The sequence below is a fragment of the Balaenoptera borealis genome, assembly GCF_965194805.1.
Source record: "Balaenoptera borealis genome assembly, chromosome: 11".
In the NCBI taxonomy this organism is placed as follows: domain Eukaryota; kingdom Metazoa; phylum Chordata; class Mammalia; order Artiodactyla; family Balaenopteridae; genus Balaenoptera; species Balaenoptera borealis.
The window spans coordinates 48,612,275-48,633,878 of record NC_138868.1 but is presented as its reverse complement, the minus strand read 5'-3'; the positions used below and the strand labels follow the sequence as shown (position 1 = coordinate 48,633,878).

The window sequence follows — 21,604 nt, the reverse complement described above, 5'->3', positions numbered from 1 at the left end:
AGGGATAGTAATGTTGACTGCCAAATTCCTGGGAGGGTTTATTGAGAGGATGTATGTAAAGTACCCAACAGTGTCTAGCACAGAGGAGGCACTCAGTGCATCTATGTCCACCCACCCCCAGTCCCAACACTGGACATACTTAGCTGGCTAACTCCTCATGACCAAGCAGCCCGCAGTTCTGGCATGACACTGCTGCTGCCTTTGCCCTCTAAGCCAGCTTCAAGTCTGGCTGGCCCAGGAAGAGCTGGGCTCCTCAGCCCAGTACTAAGCTCACTTTGCTGAATTCTTTGGCTTCTGGATACTCGCCCTCAGGTTAGCAGACGGACAGTTTGTAGACCACCTTTCTGAGGTACTGATGGCCTTTTGCCTAGTGAGTCATGTTTTCCAAGTTAAAATCTCTGACTCATGTGGTTTGGTTTTATGAGTTGAGGACAGTTCAGAACGTGAAATCATGGCTGTAGGGTCAGATTGTTGAGATCACTGGTCTTGTACTAGTGTTGGGTTGCCTAAGCTGATACAGAAATTTCAGACCATGGCAGGATGCTGTGTCCTTTCCATCAGCTCATTTGGCTGGTTACCCTCCTAGCATCATATCGTGGTCTCCTGGCGCAGGATGCTGTGTCCTTTCCATCAGCTCATTTGGCTGGTTACCCTCCTAGCATCATATCGTGGTCTCCTTGCCAGGACCTGTGTGTCCAGTGTCTCCACGTGCCAAGATTTGGGATCTCACACAACATCGCCTTTTGCCAATGGAGAAATGTTAACCCTGGACTTTGGGAAGTGCTCCTGGCTTTTGAGGTCCTTCATAATTCCTAGTAGTGCTGAGCAGGTGTTTCACCTATCACCTTTGTTTTGTCTTATTTATGCTTATTAAGTGTATATATTAATGGCAGGTTGTTGTCTGCTACTGTTTTAGGCTTGGCAGGACTACTGATAACCTCCCCGGTCTGTCCTCAAAATAAGCAAAGAATAATTTTCTTATTTACATTCTAGGAAAGATACATATCACATAAATAAGATTCTACTGTAACCATTCAGTAAATACTCATCGAATATCTACTTTATGTCCTAGCTCCCTTCTAGGTTTGTTGCAGTAAGGTCTTCCAATGACATGTGTGGAAGACTGGGCTGAATATTGACTGAGCCCAGGAGGTGATAAGGAAACTTTGGTTTTGAAAAATATAATGTTAACCTAAGCTGGTTTTTTGTTTGTTTTGGTGGAGAAGATCTGCTGCTTTGCCTTAAAAATAGACATGGAGAAATTTCATTCGTGGAGCAGACCCATCCGTTTTTCTCTACCTGGAAAGAATGAATAATGGTTTCTATGGAAAAATGTGGTTTTTGAGAAATGTAGCTCACATTGACTCTCAGAGTACAGTGGGTAACATCAGGCTGTGCTATCCTTGAGTGACCCAGCATCAGCCCAGGCCTGCCCCCTATAGGACTGTGGCTCAGATGTAGCAGTTTCATCGTACAATGTAGAGACTGCCTTATGTCCTATGGATGGAGGTAGAGTTGTTCCTATTGCCATGGAGGTTTATGATTTTGAGATCTGTTTTTGCCTTCAGGAGCTGCTAAGTCGTACATCTCTTGAGACTCAGAAGCTCGATCTGATGACTGAAGTGTCTGAGCTGAAGCTCAAGCTGGTGGGCATGGAGAAGGAGCAGAGAGAGCAGGAAGAGAAGCAGAAAAAAGCAGAGGTGAGTGTGATACATCACCTTCTGGGGGTACCCATACTGTCCAAAGCTCAGATCAGGGGAAGCTAGCCTAATGTGGCTTCGGGCCATCTGGTCAACCCCAAGCCTGGCAGCCACTGGGTGCCAGAAACATCTATGCACCAGAGACACAATGATCTGTTAATACCAAGTTATCAGGTTTTGCTGTGACTGCAGATTTCAGCAATGCCCAAACCACCCAGTTTTGGCTCTAAGGCTGTATCCTCCCTCAAGCTGCTGACAAGGATGGAAAGGGAAGCAGTAGTGGGGGAAGGATCAGACAAGACTTGGAGAGACCAAGATGTCTTCTGTGAGAGCCAAGGTAATGACCACGTATTGGGATGAAGTCAGCTGCTCAATAAGCCAGCATCATTGTCCATGGAGTCTAGAGACATTCTTTGATGTGCATTTCACAGACCCAGATGCAACCCTTAGATTATGTGTTTCTTTCCTCCTGATGGCTCCTATGGGTGAGCCCATGCACAGGCTTTCTCTTAGAGAATGTTTTCCTGTATCTCGTTTCTGTTTTTGTTTTCTCAGGCTCCATATGCCATTGTAGAGCATGCCAGACTCTTTTTTTGGATAAATGTTTTGGATAAATTTTAGGCTCAGAGCTCAGAACAGTCTGTTTTAACCTTAGATAACCACCTTCTGTGTGCCTCTACCTACAAGTCCCTATATTTGTACACTGTGCATTGTGAGCTGTGGAAAGAAGAATAGCCTTTAGGTTTAGAAACACCTTGGCTCAATTACTGACCTAACTGCTTAATAGCTCTTTGAACTTCAGCAAGTTAACTACTTAATCTCTCTGAACTTCAATTTCTTTATCTGTAAAATGGGTAACTGTGTGATGAAGTCGAAAAAAAAAAAAATCACAAAAGCTAAGTCTCTATCATAGGATCTGGTATCCTCTCTTCCATTTAGGCATCTCTGAAATCTAAAGGTGGATATTGTTCCTTTCAATTAAGCGCCAACACCATCATGCCTGGAAACCTGGCACATTTCTGTGTTTACTGGGTAAACACTGGTGATTGAGACACTTCTAATATGTGGGGCATATTCCTTGCATTGCTTTTGAGAACATGCTCATTAGTAAGAAGTATAGTTGCCAAAAGAAAATTTATCTCCATTAAGCTGAGGACTCTATCTTCTAGTGATTAAGAATGCAGGCTCTTGAATCAGACCTCTTGGCTGGAATCCAAACTCAGCTACTCAGTAGGTTTGTGATCTTAGGCAAGTAATTTAACCTCCCAAACCTCTGTTTCTTCTTCTGTAAAATGGAGATTGTAATACTTCCTTTTTGCTCAGTTGTTCCGAGGAAGGAATGAGATAATGTATATGTGTAGTCCTTAGCATAGTGCTGGATAACTAGCTTTTCTCAATTACTTACTGATTGTGTTTTTAAGCATGCCAGAAATGGAAATGTAGACCTAGCTACATTATTGACTTACTGCTAAGTTTACGCACACTCAAAGCTTATCTGTGTGAAGTGTTAGGTAAATAGTAGACTGTGCTTCTTAAATGTTCAGGGAGAAGCAATCAGATTTTCTACAGGTTTAGAATTATTTTACCGATGTTTCAAAATGTGTGATCACATGGGGATATACGTTCAGGCTTGGGGGCCAGAATTGAATAAACTCTGTAAGAAGGCTTAGAGTGGTAGAGACAACTCAAAACCAAGGAAGGAAGAAAGGGAGGGAGGGAGAGAGCGAGGGAGGGAGGGAAGGAAACAAGGAAAAGAAAGAAAGGAAAGAGTGGGAGGGTTTATTAGGTCACACAACTGGAATAGTCTAGGGTTTAAAAAGCTGATATCGCTAGATCCAGCTGGCTTTACCATGTCATTAGAAATCAGGCTTAGTGTCTCATTTGGTTCTGTTTTAGCCTTATTCTCAGGAAGGCTCTCCATATGTGGCGACAAAGATGGCCATCAGCAGCTTTAGATCCTACTAGCCTGGCAACCTCTGCAGAGAGAGAAATTCTCTCTCTCTCTCAAAGATTCCAGGAAAACCCCAGGATTGCATATCAGTGGGCCAATTTGGGTCATGTGCCTGGTTCTAAACCAGTCACTGTAGGGGACATGGGCCCACTCAGGGGTGTGTATGAGCATGAGGGTCAGTCCATGGTGGCAGAATGCTGAGTTAGTACCGAGCTGGAGCAGCTCAGTTCCTTTCTAGGGAAGGAAGGGGAGCTCCCACTTCTGGGCCAAGCACAGCTAAGGCAGTCGTTTTACTGTTTGCTTTATTTTTTCTTTTCTGAAGGATTATTTTTCAATCCGAATTTTTGTTTTTGTTTTTGTTTTCCATCAGACTATTCGTGCATGAGGCAGCATAGACCCTGAGCTGCTGGCCTCAGTCCTACCCGATAACAGCCCTTCCCAGTTGCTAGTACAAACATTAGGTTTCCATGTGGAGGAGTTTTTCAGGCTGTTCAAACTTGTGATAATCAGGGAACAACAGCCATATGACCTGAAGCAACATTCTCATTCTTGTCATTAAACATAATCTTTACTGGTATGCTCAGACTCTCTACCACTGTTTGTAACTATCTGGAACACCCGAGGCTTAGAACCATGGAGAGGGCTGCTTAAGCTGCACTATTGTCATGTGCGTGGTGGAGCTCTTTATATTGAGGGAGGCGTTTGGCTAGCTGGGGTCATCAAGGTTGTAGCTGTATGAATCAAGGGAATGTTGCTTCCCATCCTACACTGCTGCTGTTTTTCCAGTGAATGTGCTTAGCCTAAAGCCTGATTGCTTGTGGTTTAAAAGAGGCGGGACTTTTCTGAGGTAGCCAGATCTGAAATCAACTTTCTCTGTGTAGCTCAGGCTTTATCCTAAGCAGGTATCCTGCTGCCCTGTAGTCAGCTGTGGAAGTGATTACAAACGTTTGTCTATAAACCCAAGGACTTTGAGGTGTAGGTTTCTTGTTAAATGGAGACAATCCTGATAGACAGCCTCGCTCAGGAGTCAGTGGTGACCCTTATGAGATGTGGGTGAATACTGGATTTCCTGTTTACTGTACCTTTTCTCCTGAGCCTTTTGCAGTGGTTCTGGGTCATTTCAGGAGACCCAAGATTGGACCAATTAGGTTTACTCCTGAAAAGCAGGACTGCAGGAGAAGTGACCAACATGGAAAGTAAATACCGCAGTTAGGAGGATGGCACATGAAAGAAAGAGATCCAGAGGCAAAGGAAAACCTCGGGGTGGCCCACCCATCAAAGGCATGTCCCTTGGAGGGATCTTCCTTGGAGAAGGGCATCTGGCGTCCCTAAGCACTGGGGATGCAGGGAGGCCTGCAGCTGGATCCCTTTGTGAGATCCAAAGGGTTCTGCGCATAGTAGCAGAGCAGCCTTTCTAGAGGGGAACAGAGATACAGCATGTGCTGGGACATGAAGTCAGCCCAATTGATCAGGGATATACACAAGCCTGAAGAGAACCGGAATGATCTCTAGGATTTCCTGGCAGAAAATGGAATGTCTTACAGCGCAGGTGTCCTGCTTCCTTTCTTCCTATGGGTGGGACCTTGGAAGGGAGGGATTCTGATTTCTGAGCTGTTGCAATTGGAATGATGAACTTGGAGTACAGAGCAAAGGCTGGGAAGATTGTGTTTGCTCAGAGAAGAGCTGGCCTGACTTAGGAGAGTTTTATTATTCGTTTTATTTTATTTACTCATTTTTGTTTGTATAGGAAATATACTCCAACAATTCAGAAATTAAGAGTTCAAAAAGGTATATGCAGCAAAACCTCTCCTTTCCCAGCCAGCAGTCAGACACCAATGTTCTCAGTTTGCTTTGTATCCTTCAGAGTTATCTTATGCATGGACAAGCAAATTTATATGGATAAATTCTTTCCCTCATATTTGCACAGATACACATTATTCTAGACCTTTCTTTTTTTAATTGAGCAGTCATAGAGCTTGTTTCATATCAAATACATTAAAAAAAATTTCTCATTCATGTTTATGTTTACATATTATTTTATGCTCTGACTATGCCCTTATTTATTTAACCAGTTCTCTCTTGGGTGGACGTTTGTTTCCAAGTGTTTGCCCTTACAAATAATGCTATTGTGAATAAATTTGTAAATGTGTGAGGATATTGAAGTGGAATTGAAGGGTCAAAGGGTATAACACACTTGACATTTTGACAGATGTGGAGGTGGTATTCCCACCTGCTATGTGTCAGAGTGCCAGGACAGTATTAAACTGAGCATGAAGGAAGCGGGAGAGAAACAACTAAGTAAAATTGTGAATAAGTTTAACAAGTAGGATGGGGTGGGAAAGACTATGATTATGGGAAGTGCCCAGTAGTTAGTTTCACATAGAAAAGAACCATCAAACAAACAAACAAACAAACAAAAACTTTGACGGTTGGCAAAGCAAGAGTAATAAACAAAGTGAGTTGAGATTACAGAACAGGGATTAGAACCTCATATATGTCACCTGGACTTCATGATGTGGGACCCAAGATTGAAAACACGGCTACAAAAGGCTCTGCCCTATGGGAGAGAAAAGACCTACTAAGAGAGGAGAGGGGCTAGCCCTGGAAATAAAGGATTTTAAAAGTAAGTGGAAGTGCCAAGCCTGAGGCTGGACATACTGGAAAACAGCACCTCTACGTGGATAGGGAGTTTAGAAGAGAGTGTTCCAGAAGAGCTGGGGCGTGGATAAATGGTCACATGGAGCAGTGGAGGAAAATAGGTGTACTCCTGATACAGATCCCCAGACCGATGGAGGCAGACAGAGGGCAGTAATGAGAGCGAGCAGCAATTGGATAGCCCTTAAAAAAGCTCCAGCTCAACACCTAGGTATCGAAAGGTTGGTTTTTGTTTTTGCCTTCCACCCCCGCATTTATAGTTTCTGCCCTGAATGTAGATAAAGTAAACCAGGAAAACTGCCACTCTAGCTCTAATGCCAAAGCAAAGCTAGAAACTAGTTTATGAAGTGAAAGTGATGGGTATCTTGAGAGAGTGGCCATTGTTATTTTGAGAGTTCATGATAGTGAGGGAGGGGAGAACGCGGCATAGACAGACATGCACTGTGGACCTTGGAAATCATACCTTTGAAAGTTCAGCAATAGAAGAGGTGACTCAAGGATATTGAACTACATAAAAATATACTTATTTCTGACTGTGTAACCTCACAAATAATATATCAATAAAAAGGAAAAGGTAGAGGTACCTTGAGAGGAACCAGTTTTCTTTTTTTTTTTTTTTTTTTTAAGATTTTTAGAAATTTCTTGTAATGTCTGAAACCATTTATATTATTTCCATACAAATAACCCAATGAAAGTTTAGTATTAGTTGTTTTGTTTTTTTTTTATACTGCAGGTTCTTATTAGTCATCAATTTTATACACATCAGTGTATACATGTCAATCCCAGTCGCCCAATTCAGCACACCACCATCCCCACCCCACCGCAGTTTTCCCCCCTTGGTGTCCATATGTCTGTTCTCTACATCTGTGTCTCAACTTCTGCCTTGCAAACCGGCTCATCTGTACCATTTTTCTAGGTTCCACATACATGCGTTAATATACGATATTTGTTTTTCTCTTTCTGACTTACTTCACTCTGTATGACAGTCTCTAGATCCATCCACATCTCTACAAATAACTCAATTTTGTTCCTTTTTATGCCTGAGTGAGAGGAACCAGTTTTCAAAGGGGCTTGTACAAAAGGTAGAAAGGACAGATAAAAGTGCACCTGCACGAACAGTATCAGGAAGATCAAACCCCACTGAAAGGGACAGTTCTGAGGACAGTAGGAAGATTTTCCTTTAAAGTTATGTTCTCAATAAGAAGATCAAAGAAAGAGTGGGCTTGGTTCCACTGATGCCTCTGACAGATGCACAGAACTTAGGACAGCAGTCCCCAGGCTGCTTGTTTATAAGTGAATTTTAAGGAATCGGAGAAATCAAGTGAGTTGCTGAAAAACTGGAAGTAACCATTTTCTTCTTATCCTTCTCCTCCTCCTCCTCTTTTTTCAAAACGGCAAAGAAAGTTAGAAGGGTTCTATAAAATTCAGTCTGTTGCGTTTGAGGTCAACCCTATGATGGTTTGTGAGAAACCAGAAGACAAAGTAGGGATCTGTGTCCATTAAGAGTAAGTTACGTCTGATTGGCCTCATTGGTTTGGCCAGGGGTGCATCTTGTAGTGGTAGGCTGGGTAAATCCTCACTTCAGTGAGGCACTGCGAAAACATTGCTTGGGATGGTCTTGTAGATAAGATAGAGGAATATAGGATGAATGCTAAAATAGGCATATGGGTACCCAAGTGATAATGAATAATACCTTAAGACTACCTCTAGGAAGATTTTTTTTTTGTAGAGGGTCATGTCATCTGCCCTTAGTCCTCCTGCCTGGTGTGCATTTTTAGTCCATAATTTGGCTGCTGATATAGAAGGCCTTCAAGTTGTGATGACAGAAAGCCAAAGAAAAACTAAATGGATCAGTTGACATTGGGATTCATGAAGACCTCCACAGACTGGAGTGATCCATAAGTTGGCAGGAAAAGAGGTAAAAGAGAGGCCAGAAGAACCTGAGTAGTGCAGAGCTGCCGAAGGTAAGGAGTAAAATGAGGGAGCCACGCAGCTTGAGGACAGAGGATGCGTGTGCGGATCTGACCGCGAGGAGGGTGCTGACTCTCTGTGTGGTGGAGACAGAGCTCGAGCTCATCTGCTTGGAGAGTGGGGGTGGGCATGAGGTGATGAAAATCAGGGTCAGCGGGTCTAGACCCCTCACTTGAGAGAGACAACAATGAAGGGAACAGGAGAAGAGTGAGGGCCGTGACGTTCTTGAAACTTACGTGAGAGAGAAGAGCAGGTGTGGAGACCGGCAGGGCCAGTGACCAGGAGAGACTAAAGGTTCTGCAAGAGCGGCCAGTAAGGGAAGCATGCTGGAGGGTGCAGAGCCACTGGGCTTTTGTTGTCAGCGATCAATGTCACATGGGCCTTAACTGTGTTGCATGACCTTGAGGTGTTTTCTGTTGCTCTCCCAGTTTCTCTCCTTCATTTCTTATGGATCAAACACTTGGTGGCAAAAGGAGAAGCAGTGGGGAAAGCAAACTCACATTTATCGAAGGCCTCCGTGTGCCAGGCACCATGTGAGGTGTTTACCAAAGTCAGATGAACAGGTGAGGCCCACCCTCTGACGACTGACTCTGGGGGAACACAACGTGGGGCTGCCTCTGGGCTAACTCAGGTGAGCTAGCTCAAGGAGAGAGTGGCTGGGAGGCCAGGAGCCCGCTTATGACAGCAATGCCTGCATTTGCAGCTGTCCCAGTTCAAGTGGCATCTCTGGAGGGAGAGCAAGCTGGCATAGGGGCCCTAGCAGTGCCCTCTCAGACCCAAGCTGCCATCCGGACCCTCAGTTTTCCTTCTACATTGGAAAAAGGGGGTTACGAAACAACAAGGTAACGGGGGAGGAGCTTTTCTTCTTTTAGAAAACACTTTTTTGGGGGATGGAAAACCTCTTTCTAGCGTGCCTGGACAGTTCTCATGGTGCCAGGGGGCAGACCTCTCAGTACCAGGTGCCAGTGCTCAGAATGTCAGTAAGGATGGGCAGAGAGGGGCTAAACACTTTAATTGGCTGCCACCCCACCCACCCTAGGCTCTGTTGGGATCTATTGCCAACTGTCTCCTTAACTCCATGCCCCTGCCGCGGCCCCATCAGCTGCCCGCAGTCTTCCCCAGGCTCTTGGGTTTCTTGTTGCTGTGAGTGGCACCATCCTCCACCCTGCCAGCCAGGCCCATGACTCCTCGTCTCCTTTACTCCCCCGCACAGGCAAGGGATCTAGAATGCACCTACTTGACATCACTTAGACTCGTCCCATCTCTTTGTCTCGACCCAGGCAGAATTAGTCACTCACCACTCCCTGGAAGCCCCATAGTCTTATTGGTGTAGCACTTACAGCCTGTTGTGATTGTTATTTGTGTGTTTCTCCTCACTCACCTGCGAGCGCCATTGCTTACTGTGGCCTTGGGTCTCTGCGGAGTGACGCTGGATGTCTGTGGAGTAGATAAAGGAAAGCCCAGCAGAGCCGCTAGTGCAAGGCATTCAGAACTGAGTAGGTATGAATTCCAAGGGTTGCAGTTATTTTCCAAAGTTGCCATAAAAGGCCAAAATGTTCTTGAGGCTACAGAGGAGTCAGGTCTGGTGTCGGGTGTGAGGGAGCGTTTAGGGTTGGGGACGTAGTAGCGTGCATGAGCGTGTTGTGCGCCGTATGTCCCCTGTGCACGGGTGTTGGCATGTTTGGGGAGGGCGTTGGCGAGTGTAGAAGGGATGCGTCCGTATGTGATCCCATCTCCGCTCTTGCTAGACTCTGCGCCTCAGACGCTGACATGCAAGGACGGCCCCAGTATGGCACGAAGGCCATACTGCAGACAGGCCCACGGATGGGGCAGGTCAGGGAAATGCCACGTCTTTTGGCTCCTGTGAAGAGAGCGTATGGTCACGGACAGCGACCGCTGTGTGCCGCCTTCCATCCTTCTGTTCTCTCCTAAGGAGTTCCATGTCTGAGCGCTGACTGACCCTGAGTGCTTTTCTTCTCCTCTCTCTCCCTTCCTGCAGTCGGTTCTGAATGTGATCAGTGAGCTGCAGGAGCAGATGTGTAGGCTGCAGCTGGACATCCACAGGCAGATTCAAGAGCGCCTCTCACTCAGTAGGGACCACCCTGAGGAGGTGGCAGCCGGCGACGGTGCGGCCCGGCCCCAGCCCTGCGGCCAGGAGTGTGCCCGTTGGGAGGGGTCACCTGTAGGAACCACACTTAAGTATATCGGAGCATGCGTGTGTGGGGCATCTCACTGGCGGAGGGGCTGGGGCTTCTACCCAGAACAGCGTGCGCTGGCTTAACATGGATCTGTGGTCACCTCTGGGCAGAGCCTGGGACTTGCTCCCCCCGGGATGTGAGCTGAGCTCCGTGACCCTCACCGAGCAGGGTCTGACCCGGCGAGGCCAACCCTCTGACCAGTGGCGGTACTCATCTCCCTCAGGGCTGGGAATGAGGTGTGTCAGGTGCCCTGAGTGACGGGGCATTGGTGTAAAAGCAAGCTTCGGGTCCCCTTCCCAGGTACGACTCAGACACTGATTCTCCCTCCTGGGCTGGGAGATTAAATGAAGTTTCAGCTCACATGATTTTTTTTTTTAATTTAAGAAAAAAATAACATCATAAAATAATCCTCTCAAGTTTATTTTTAAAGAGGTTTATCCCCAGGGAGAAAATAGAACACAAGTGTCCATATGCTGTGACAACTGTCGTCATCTGAATTTCCGGGAAAAGTTCTCCCGTGTAATCACATTCGAGGGATTTCATGACCTGTGGGCCCTATGGGGTGTATCTGACTGGGATTCTGGACTTGGCCCCTTGCACTGGCGTCACCAGGTCCTTTGTGATGGCAGCTGCACAGAAATGAGCCTGTGCCTCCAAGGCCCGCTATCGAAGAGGACTTGGAAGCCCAAGGGAAAGTCAAGGGCATAGTAGCCATGTCTGTAGGAAGTTGCCATGATCCGTACTCAACTATGGGACATGTTGAAAATCTCTACCCAGACTTGGGCATGAGGGGAGGGGGCCTCGGTGGGGAAAAAATTGAGAGTCAAGATGTAGGTGTAGATTTGGAAAGGGAAGCTCTAAGAGGGGTGCTGGGTATGCCCCATGGTGAGTGGGTTACCCCAGAAAGACTTGTAAAAGAAGTTACACTGTGCACCACTGTTTATAGCCCACGATGGGCAACAAATAGCTTAGAAGGAAGAGGATGCGCCAGAGAGGTCACAGGGCCTTGAGGTCATCATGCTCTGTGTCCCCACAGTGGCAGCCCCTCAGCAGTAACCTGCACACTTTCAGTTCTGCCATCAGCAGGCCTGGCGCCCCCTCAGGCAGGGCCAGAAATGTTCTCAGAAATTGATCTTGGATCTGCTACAAGTCACAACAGGCCTTCAAGTCTAATGTTGCGGATCACAGAGGCAATAATCTTAGCTTGGAAGATACGTTTCTAAAAGGGCATCAACAAATGTTCACCTCAGTTATAAGAAAATCTTAGTGAGTATCCCTGCAAAATGCAAGTGTAGGCAATGTAACTTTCTGGTGGATTGTCTCAGGATGCAAAGGCCAGTTAAATGATGGCTTGAATTGCAAGTGTTCGTTCATTCAAGCAATAATGCATACCTAACTATGTGCCAGAGGTTAGCAAAGCTCAGGGAGTTCACAGTATAGGAGGAGAACTAGCCATCAGCAATCACACCAGTAACTGTTTAATTGCAAATGATGTAAGAGATTATACAGATGCCACAAGAGAGTATAGCAGAGGGACCTGATGAAGTGTAGAGGTTGGAATAGCTTTGCTCATGGCGGCCTGAAGGATGGGCAGGGGTTAACCTGGCAGAAAGTTCCAGACAGAGGGAGAGGCATGTGTGAGGGCCCAAGTCAGAAAGAGGAACTAAAAAGTATCCAGCATGGCTGGAGCATAACTGGGGAGAGACAGTAGTACAAGAGGCAGGCAGGGTCCTGGGTTCGGCCAGGCTGTACTGGTCGTGGGTTAAAGTTCGTGAGCTCTGAGGAGCAGGGAAGGGCCAGGATCAGATCTGTGCTTTAATTGTATTGTTCCCCTGGATGCCATGGGGGTCGATGGCTTCAAGAAGGGCAAGATGACAGAAGACCAACCAGTGGAGAGGCTGTCCAGGCTCTCAGCACTAACGGCTAGTGATGGTAGAGTTGAGATAAAAGAGAGATTCCGGTGATTTCCTTGAAGGTAGAATTTAGAAGCCTTGGGGATGAGTTACGTATGTAGGGGGGAAGACAGAAGGAAGTGCCAAGGGTGGAGCCCAGGTTTCTGGCACAGGATTTAGTGAGACAGGGATGTCTACGAGGGGGAATTAAGAGTTACACTCGGGTCATGACAGTCGTAAGATGCCTCTGTGCCATCCATGTGGAGATGTTGTGGGAAGTTTGTTGTGTGAATCTGGAGTTCAGAAAGTCTATGGAAGTAATCACTTTTATGCTAATTTTTCTGATAGAAACCAGTCAGCAGGACCATTTGTCCATTAAAGGAACCTAGGTTTGGGATAAGGGTGCCTAGCAGTGTCTTTACTAAAGGGCTACTTTAGAAAGCAGGGGCCCTGGGGTCAGAAGATACAGCCCTGATTTCCAGCTCCACCATCGGCAAGTTGTTTAAGTGTCACTTCCCCACCCAGCAACCTTCAGAGGCTCCCTGCTGTCTAAAGAATGGCGTCAGAACTCCTTATATTCTCATCCAAAAGCCTTTACAGTAAGGGCCCGCCTTATCTTCCCAGTCGGTTCCCACTGAATGCTGCCCATCCTCTGCTCCAGCCCAGCAGGCTGTCTGCCCTCTCCCTGGGCGCCTCCTCCCTCCCTCCTTTCTTCAAGCCAACCCCTCCTCTGAACTGGAACACCCAGACCGGCCTCTGCATTTCACACTTAGCATCTGTCCTTTTAGCGTTTTGTTTCTATCCTCCTGGCTGTCACTTCCTCTGTGAAGCCTTGCAGGAACGCCGACCTCCTCCCCTGGGTTCCTCAACCCCCAGCACAGAGAGATGCCCCCTATTAGCCTGCTTCCTGCTGCTTTGTCTGCAACAAGCTGCCTCATTTCTGCATCTGTTTCTCTTGCTCCCAAATCCTACCTGTCCTTCCCCCTACACATACATGCATGATTTGGGGAACACACATGTCAGAAAGGGGTGGGGAGAACAAGTTCTGGAAAGAAGAAGAAAGTTTTCTCTTCCTTTTGTCTGGAACTCCCTGGCCTTTGTTTTGTGATGGGCACATAGCTTTTTCCTGAAACGAGGACCGTGTTTAAAGATTGGAGCCAGCCGCAGCGTGCAGCCTGATGCGGTCGCTCCTGCCGTGGTATCCACTGTGCATGTGCTTTACCCAGGGTTGTAGATCCCAGGAACATCCTGCTCTTTAACCAGCAGCACTCTGTCTTTCTTCCTCACCCCCCTAGGAGTTACTGCAGGAGCTCCGGCACCTCAAAATCAAGGTGGAAGAGTTGGAAAATGAACGGAACCAGTATGAATGGAAACTGAAGGCCACCAAGGTAAAAGGCGGTTCTGATGTTTACGGAGAGGCTTTGAGGCCCAGTGGCGAGGGTCTGGGGTGTGCCGTAGCCTAAGGCTGAGGAATGGGGGAATTGATCCCACTGTGTGTACACGCGACAGTGCCCAGCTTGTGCGAGCAGAGAGATTTAATCCAGGAGGGCTCTTCTCCTGGGGAAAGCCCATGAGATTATGAGCTGCTGAGGTCGCCAAGTCTCCTTCCTCTCTCTGTGTCCCATGGCACCCCCAGGCTGACATTGGGCCAAGCAGGGCCTCTACGAGTGAGTGATGAGTCCTAGGGCAGATGAATGCCAACATTGTCTTGGCTGCATCATTTTAAATTTAGCAGTCCCTCTAATAATCAGTTTCTAAAAAGAGGCATGCTTTATTTTTAGCAATTCCTAAAAATATATACTTGTAATATTTTTTTAACCAAATCATGTTTCTGTTGAACTGGGGAGCTTGCTGTTTTAAAGGACACCCGCGATACATTCTTTCGTGAAATAAATTTTATCCCTCCATCCTTTGTTTTCTCTAATAGTTTCCTCTAATAGTTGGAATGGATTCAGCCCACACATTTATTGTTCTGGCCAGAACGTTGTATTTTAAAACGTCGAATTAGCTGTCACTTAAGCATTAGGGACTTTCACGTATACAGTTAGACTTCCATGCAGGCGGAGGAGGGACTCTGGGGTTGGGGGCGGGAAGCTTTAAAACCCTGAAGCAGCCTTCCTGCCTGAGGAGCTGGCCAGGCTCCCTCCGGTGGGTGGGTGCACGCCTGCCTTTCCACTGAGAGCTCTGCAGCGCCACCCACAGGTGTTACCAGATGGTCCTGTAGGCATTTTCATCTTAGAGTTTTCTTAACGTCTCGTTTGTACTTTCAGTTTTATTTTTTCTATAACTTTAAATGATTCTAAAAACAATAATAACCATTATAGATAATTTTAAACCACAAAAATTTAAAGGAATAAAAATCATTCGTATCCTGCCCAGGAGCTACCACTATTAATATTTCCTTCCAGTCATTTCTCTTTTTGGGGTCTCTCTCTCTCTCTTAGTTTTTGATGTTGATAATTTATACACAGTTTTATACCATGCTATTAAAAGAAAACCCCGAACATGATGTTGATGTCTATATAATATTCTATTGCATAAACGTAAGTAATTTTCTTAACTATTTTACAGCTGAGGAAACTGAGGCACAGAGTAGTTAGGCAACTTTCCCAAGATCTTACAGCTAGTCAGCTCCAGCGCTAGACAATCTGCTTGATCATCTACTGCTTTGTTCTTATCTACGTGTCCCCTTGTGTGCACTGTGCTTCACAACCCCCAGTTCGAGGAGCACTGTTTCTCTAAAAGCTCAGAACCTTCCATCCCCATGATCCCCTCAAGCAAGTCCTGTCTTGGTGAAACCTTTGAAGCTGTACACTCCACCTTCTCTTATAAAACCAAACAACTCGTTTAAATCACCTAAGCGCTTTGCCTTGGCATGTAGACCTTTGAGATACTATGGGTTATTTAATAACCGCCACATCTGGAGACCCTCCTGTGTGCCAGAATGTGTTAAGCCCTTTGTACACATTTTCTCATTTGGTCCATAAAATAACCCAGCGAGGTCTATTGATTTATTATCCTCGTTTTCCTGGTAAGGAAACTGAGGCTCAGCGTGGCCAAGGTGAGGTTCTGATCTGGGTCTGTGTCGTTCCAAAACTCATGCTCCTTTCCCTCTGTCATCCTAATTCCCTGCAGTTGAAACCTGCCTTGTTTTTGAAAGTTCTTCCATTTTCTGTGTAAAGCTTCTCAGTCCGTCAGTGTGATTCGTCTTTCAGTGCAGCGGCGGTAGGGCAGGGTCCCTGGGTTTAATAAGGCCCAGCACCTGCAGGGAGGCAGAGCCCCCATCTCTGCCTGGCACCAGTCTGCCTGACTTTGTCCCAGACCTCTCGCCACACAGCACCAGCCTCAGTGGCCATGGCAGTAGCATACTTTTCCCCATGGTCAGGTGCACGGCCTCTGGGCTGTTGTAGACTTCCCAGCTTAGGGACAGATACCTTTCTAAGCATAAGAGAGCACCTGTCATTTCTGGCCTATTCTGTGAAAAGTGGCACATGGGAGGTTGGGCCCAGCCACTTGGTCTGTAGAGTTGTAAATAAATGACCTCACCCAGAGGCAGGCCTCAGAGAAGAAGAGCCTGGGCTCTGCCTTGATAGGATCTCATCACTGGTGTCCATTATGGGGCCCGCAGACAAGAATCAGGCATCCGGATTCCTAACAGAGACCAGCTGTCACCCTGTCTACAAGGAAGGGGAGAAATGGGTGTGGAAGGTACAAGAAAAGTTAAGAGAATATCTTCCAAGAATATTCTGGCCCTTGTAGAAATGAGAGGCATTTGGATTGAGTCCCAAGACTAATATTTTCAGAAGCCACTGTCACCATCAATCTACTAGTAGCCCATGGCTCCAAGGCCCTGGGTTAGCTGTGCAGAGCTGCCCATGGCCGCGAAGCCGTTTGGTACAGCTGGACTCAGCTCTCTGTCCTCTGTGGGTGGAAACCAAGCAAAGGGACAGTGCTCTCTAGGGACTTTGGGTAAGGAAACCCACCCCTTTGCCACCTCTTTGTTTTTACATGGGCCCATTTTGGGGATGTTAGGGAAGGTTTGTCCAGAACCCCTTGAGGTGGGCTCAGGGAGCCCTCTCCCCATAAGAGGAGCCCTCATCTGTGCTATTAACTCAGCAGCAGACAGCCCAGGCTGGGTGGAGCCCTGGCTTTGGAGCAGGCAGGGTTCACGTCCTGGCCTGGTCGCTGAATAGTTCTGTGACTTGGGAGTCGAATCCTTCCCTACTCCTGTTTTCTCCCCAGTGACATGCAGGGGTACTGCTTCATCCCATGGTTTCCTGTGAGGATTGAGTGAGGGTTGATGTAAGAACGCAGTGAGCACGGGGCCAATGGAGAGTAGGCTCTCAGTCTGTGTGTCCTGAAGCTGAACACAGGCCTGTTTGGCGGAAGGGCCACCAATAGGACCAGTGCTCATTTGATTACTTGACTTGTTCAAAAATGATCTCGGGATAGGACAAGCCCATACCATAACCTTGCAGAATAAAGGTGGGGCCCGATTGGGCTACCACATGGGGAGAGGGTTCCCAGAGTAGAAGCTTTTGCTGTGTGTGCCGTTGACTGGCTGGGAGTTAGTTCTCACCCCCTTTCTTAGTCTGTTTTGTTTCTTTTCTTTTTTATAGATTTTACTTTATTTTATTTTATTTTATTTATTTATTTATTTTATTTTATTTTATTTTATTGATTGATTGATTGCTGAGTTGGGTCTTCGTTGCTGCACGCGGGCTTTCTCTAGTTGCAGCAATGGGGGCCACTCTTCATTGTGGTGCACAGGCTTCTCACTGTGGTGGCTTCTCTTGCAGAGCACGGGCTCTAGGCAGACGGGCTTCAGTAGTTGTGGCTCATGGGCTCAGTAGTTGTGGTGCACGGGCTTCAGTAGTTATGGCTCGTGGGCTCCAGAGTGCAGGCTCAGTAGTTGTGGCACACGGGCTTAGTTGCTCCACAGCATGTGGGATCCTCCTGGACCAGAGATCGAACCCGTGTCCCCTACATTGGCAGGCAGACTCTTAACCACTGCACCACCAGGGAAGCCCCTCTTAGTCTGGTTTGATGCTCAGAGAACTAGCTAGTTATCCATAAGGGAAGGAATAGGATGGGAGCAGCAACAGAAGTGGCATTTATTGAGGACTTACTGTCTACTGAGCATGAGACTAAGTTGTTCATAACCCTTACCATACTTACTCCTTACTGCAGCCCCTTGTGCTAAATGCTATTTTCCTGGTTTTATAGATGAACCAAGACTCAGAAATGTTAAACCACTTACCCAACTAGGAAATGAGAGAATCCAAAGCCAGTGTGCCTCTCAGGATGGGACCTACCCAGTTCTGATCTTCTAATCAGTATGGGAACACAGGGACCACCTGACTTGCTGTTACGTGCGAAATTTAATCTGCTGTACCTGGTAGAGACTTGGGAACCACCAGTGCTGCTGCCCGTATGAATGTGTGTATGCGCCTGTGTTGTACTTATATGCTTGGTTTACAAAAGTACGACCACTCAGCACACCTGAATGCTGTATGTAATGCTTGCATGTAATTTCATTTGGGTAAAGGAGCGTAGATGTCTGAGGTTGGGCAGAGGCAGTGGCTATGCATTCAGGGTGGGAGAGTTTGAGGGAGGGAACTCTTGGCTCACTCATTGTCTACTAGTAGTGATTTGATTTCCACTGTATTTCCTGTATGGGGTGGAAAAACGAAAGATGAACGTACTTGTTACAATGGTTTACGTACATGCTACTGCAGAATATCTTGGGAGAAGGAAGACCATGTCCAGAAAGAGAATATCCATCTTTGGACCAAGGGCAGCCCTCCCATTGAGCACGTTCCCACCTCCTCAGGCCTCTGTCTTATTTCGGCTCAGAAGGCATGGGAGGGAAAGAGCCTGGTCAGGCAGGAGGATGCAGGAGAAAGAGCAGGTGGATGGCCAGGGCCATGGGCATGTCCACAATGGCCAGGAAGACTGCGTTCATTCCGCAGAGCTCCACCTTGTGGGGAGGGCAGTGAACACCTCTAACTGCTCACCTCTGGCAGCTTTGCTCCTAACTTCTTAATGTGTCTTAGGACCCACTGGCCCTGGGCTCTGACTTGAGGTACTTTGTCATGGTGTGGTAGTCCCTCTGAGCTGGTAGGATGGCTTTTTCTCTTCCAGGCTGAGGTAGCCCAGCTGCAAGAGCAGGTAGCCCTGAAGGATGCAGAAATTGAGCGTCTGCACAGCCAGCTCTCCCGGACCGCAGCTCTGCACAATGACCATGGAGAGAAAGGTAACTGGCCTGTGACAGAATGCGGTTTGCCCTTTGGCCCTGGGCCCTCTCTTATAAGTGGGCATGTGTGTCTCTGGGTGTGTGTACTGCTGTGTGAGGAGGCATGCAATGTGCACGTACGTGTGTGTGTGTGTTCGTGGGTGCATGCATGGGCCTATAAAGCCCAGCTCTATTGTGGAATCATTACCATGAACCCCTCCCCTGTTCAGAGGACTCAGCTCTGAAGTCTTTTCTCAGATGCACTCTGACCATTGAAGCTCTCTGTGCAGCTACCTCTGGAGCTTTTACTCTTGCCCTTAATTGAAAGGACTTGTCTTTGTGTCATCACCAAAGAAGAGGCTTTAGCAATTCATTCAGTCATTGAACGGATCCCTGCCTGATACTCACATAAGAGCCTGAGGTTACAGAAACAAATTCGTTATTTTTCATCCGTTGGATCTCAACTTAAGTGTTACCTCTCAGGAAGACCTTTCCTGGCCACCCTACCTCAACTAAGTGCCCCCATTTTTCTCAAACTCAGCATTCTTTTTTTCTTTCATAGTACTTATTGTAATTGATCAGTGTTGTATTTCGTGAGGTCTTCTTGTATAGACTGTCATCCTCCTTCTGGGGCAGTGACTGTGTCTCTCTTATTTGAGGCCATATCCACAGAGCTTCACACGGCATTCAGCCCATGGCTGCTAAGAAATATTTATTGAATAAGTGAAAGGATGGTGAATGGTCCCTGAGGAGTTCAAGTCTTGCTGATTAAAAATAGAGGCTAAATCCTCAAATATTCTTAATGCGTATTTGACATTTACAGCTATTTGCCTTATATACAAAATGATCACCCACCCTCCAGCTTCTCCTCTGGCCCCGGGGCTGCAGAGCAGTGCTGGAGGAGGTCACGTAGCCCTGTGAATTAGCCCCACTACAGAGTCGCAGCTGGGCCTTGGATCCCTGGCTGGGGTGGGGAAGCTGTGCAGCCCTGAAACAATGGCTTAGGCGGGAGGAGGAGGAAATTAGTGACCCATAAGCTCATCCCTCTGCCAGCCTTTCTCATTGTCTTCCCAAGCCATTGAGTGTGTCACCTACTTGCCACGGCCTAATGTGGAGGCTGGAGACCCCTGAGATACTCTAGACTGTCTGTGATGCTAAACTTGCATAGAGAGCTCCCCAGGCCCTGACTTCTGGGCCAGGCAGGCTTCCCCCTGCACTCCATGCTTCCCCACAGGCCTTGCCTTCCAGGCCCCACCCCATTCCATCGTCGGGCACCCCCTGGAGCTGATCCTTGGGGCCTTGCTCAGGTTGGGGCCTGCCCAAGCCATCAAGGTTTGCCAGTCTTCATCTGGAGCTTACTGCCCTCCCCTCCACAAACCGGGTTGCCAAGTTGACCTTTAGCCGCCCAGAGCCTAAGATAATGAGCAGCACTCCACACCTTCCTCTGAAAATGAATCCCTACAACCATTTACACAGAGTCCATAAATCCGTTCTTCCTATTGTCGGATGGAGCAAGCATCCCAAAAGGAGATGGGGTGACTATACATAGTTTTGTCCCCTTGTCTCCTGTATTTTTCTTACATAGACATCCCTATTCTCTGTAGTACCCAATTTGGGGATGGGTATAGGGCTTTGTTTGGAAAAACTAGCTATGTGTTAAGTCTTAGACCTCCACATATTTGGCAGAAAGACCCCCAGCTCCTTTAGGCTTTTGCCTTTGACCTGGCTCTCCAGACTAGTTTGGGAAGAATTCGAGAGAGTCTCTTGGGTCCAAAGTGAGAGAAGGCAATGTGTTGTCCACCACAGACTGACAGAGATCCCTTGGCCCATAGAGAAATTCTGTAGGTTTATGATGAACTAAGATTGTTTTCCTTAACAGTAGAGTTTGTTTTAATATATCTATAGATCCAGCTAAACAGTGTTAGTCAATTCCGACTGTGACCTTCTAAATTGAGCCAAGTACCTGACTCTTTTTTACATAATCATTCTTTCCCTGTCTCTGTTCAGCTATAGACTTTCTTTTTTTTCTCATTTTAAATTCTCCTCTGCTACAATCCATGGGACAGTGTGATTCTCTCTGAAACTAGTTAGCAGCCCAGGTACATGCCTACTCAAGTTATAAAGGATAAATGTCTGTTTCCTTGTGGGATGTCAGTTGTGAAAGATTTGGGGGTTCCTCTGTGTCACCCTTGAATAAATGGCATTTTGGTTTTTCCCCACAAATGTCTATAAAGAGAAGACAAAATAGTAGGTTCATTCATTTAATAGTCCAACAAGTATGTAATGAGACTGACTCTATACCAGACACCATCATGGGCTCTTTAAAGAAGTTGGGAGCCATGTGTAATTTATTCATATGGAAAGTCATAGCATCTTAGCAGGTGGGAATAGTTGTCTGCATCTACGTAAATAATTCTTCCTATACCTAAATTCTTTTAGACCAAGAAATCCAACGTCTGAAAATGGGGATGGAAACTTTGCTTGTTGCCAATGAAGATAAGGTAAGATGGCCATGGAGCGGCCCTGCCCTTTCCCTGCTGACATTCCTGGTTCTGTTTGGTCCTATTAGTCTCTAATATTTTGGACAGGGCTGTGCCCATCAGACCACTGACTCAGGAAGTGTCAGGAGAATGGCCTCTGCCTCCTAGACACGTGGCTCAGCCACCTGTTTTTGGCTTTGATGCCCAGGAGCTTTGCCTAAATACCATCTCCCAAAGGCAGAATAAAGCCATGCCTGTTCATGCAGGTGTAGGGAAAAAAATACCACTGAGATTACGCCAATATCATAGCTGCTGCTCAGACTACTAGCAAAACTCAAGAACGGTTCACCAGTCTCCCACGTTCATGATCTGGTGATAGACCCATCGTAACTGGTGATGCATAATCATAAAATAGCCACCTCCATAACTAGAGAGTACCTATCTGGCAAAAAGATCAGCTCTAAGAATCACAAGCCTGCATTTTACAGACGAGGAAACAGACTCAAAATGCTAATGTAGGTT

General features: G+C 46.8%; 1 protein-coding gene across 34 annotated transcripts in view; it reads left to right on the top strand.

Annotated features, from left to right (window-relative positions):
* Nucleotides 1-21,604, top strand: part of PPFIBP2 (PPFIA binding protein 2) — a 152,143-nt gene that overhangs the window by 101,325 nt on the left and 29,214 nt on the right. For 28 of the 34 annotated variants that reach the window (XR_014231394.1, XR_014231395.1, XR_014231396.1 and 25 more), the window contains 5 exons: nt 1,569-1,700; nt 10,277-10,459; nt 13,663-13,755; nt 18,512-18,623; nt 21,042-21,103. Coding sequence is in view for 25 of the 34 variants with exons in the window: in XM_082341437.1 (XP_082197563.1) it covers nt 1,569-1,700; nt 10,277-10,459; nt 13,663-13,755; nt 18,512-18,623; nt 21,042-21,103 (582 nt within the window). In the remaining 9 variants the exon portion in view is untranslated. The remainder of the gene's footprint in view (nt 1-1,568; nt 1,701-10,276; nt 10,460-13,662; nt 13,756-18,511; nt 18,624-21,041; nt 21,104-21,604) is intronic. The other 6 variants (XM_082341446.1, XM_082341447.1, XM_082341453.1 and 3 more) reach the window with 1 other exon arrangement.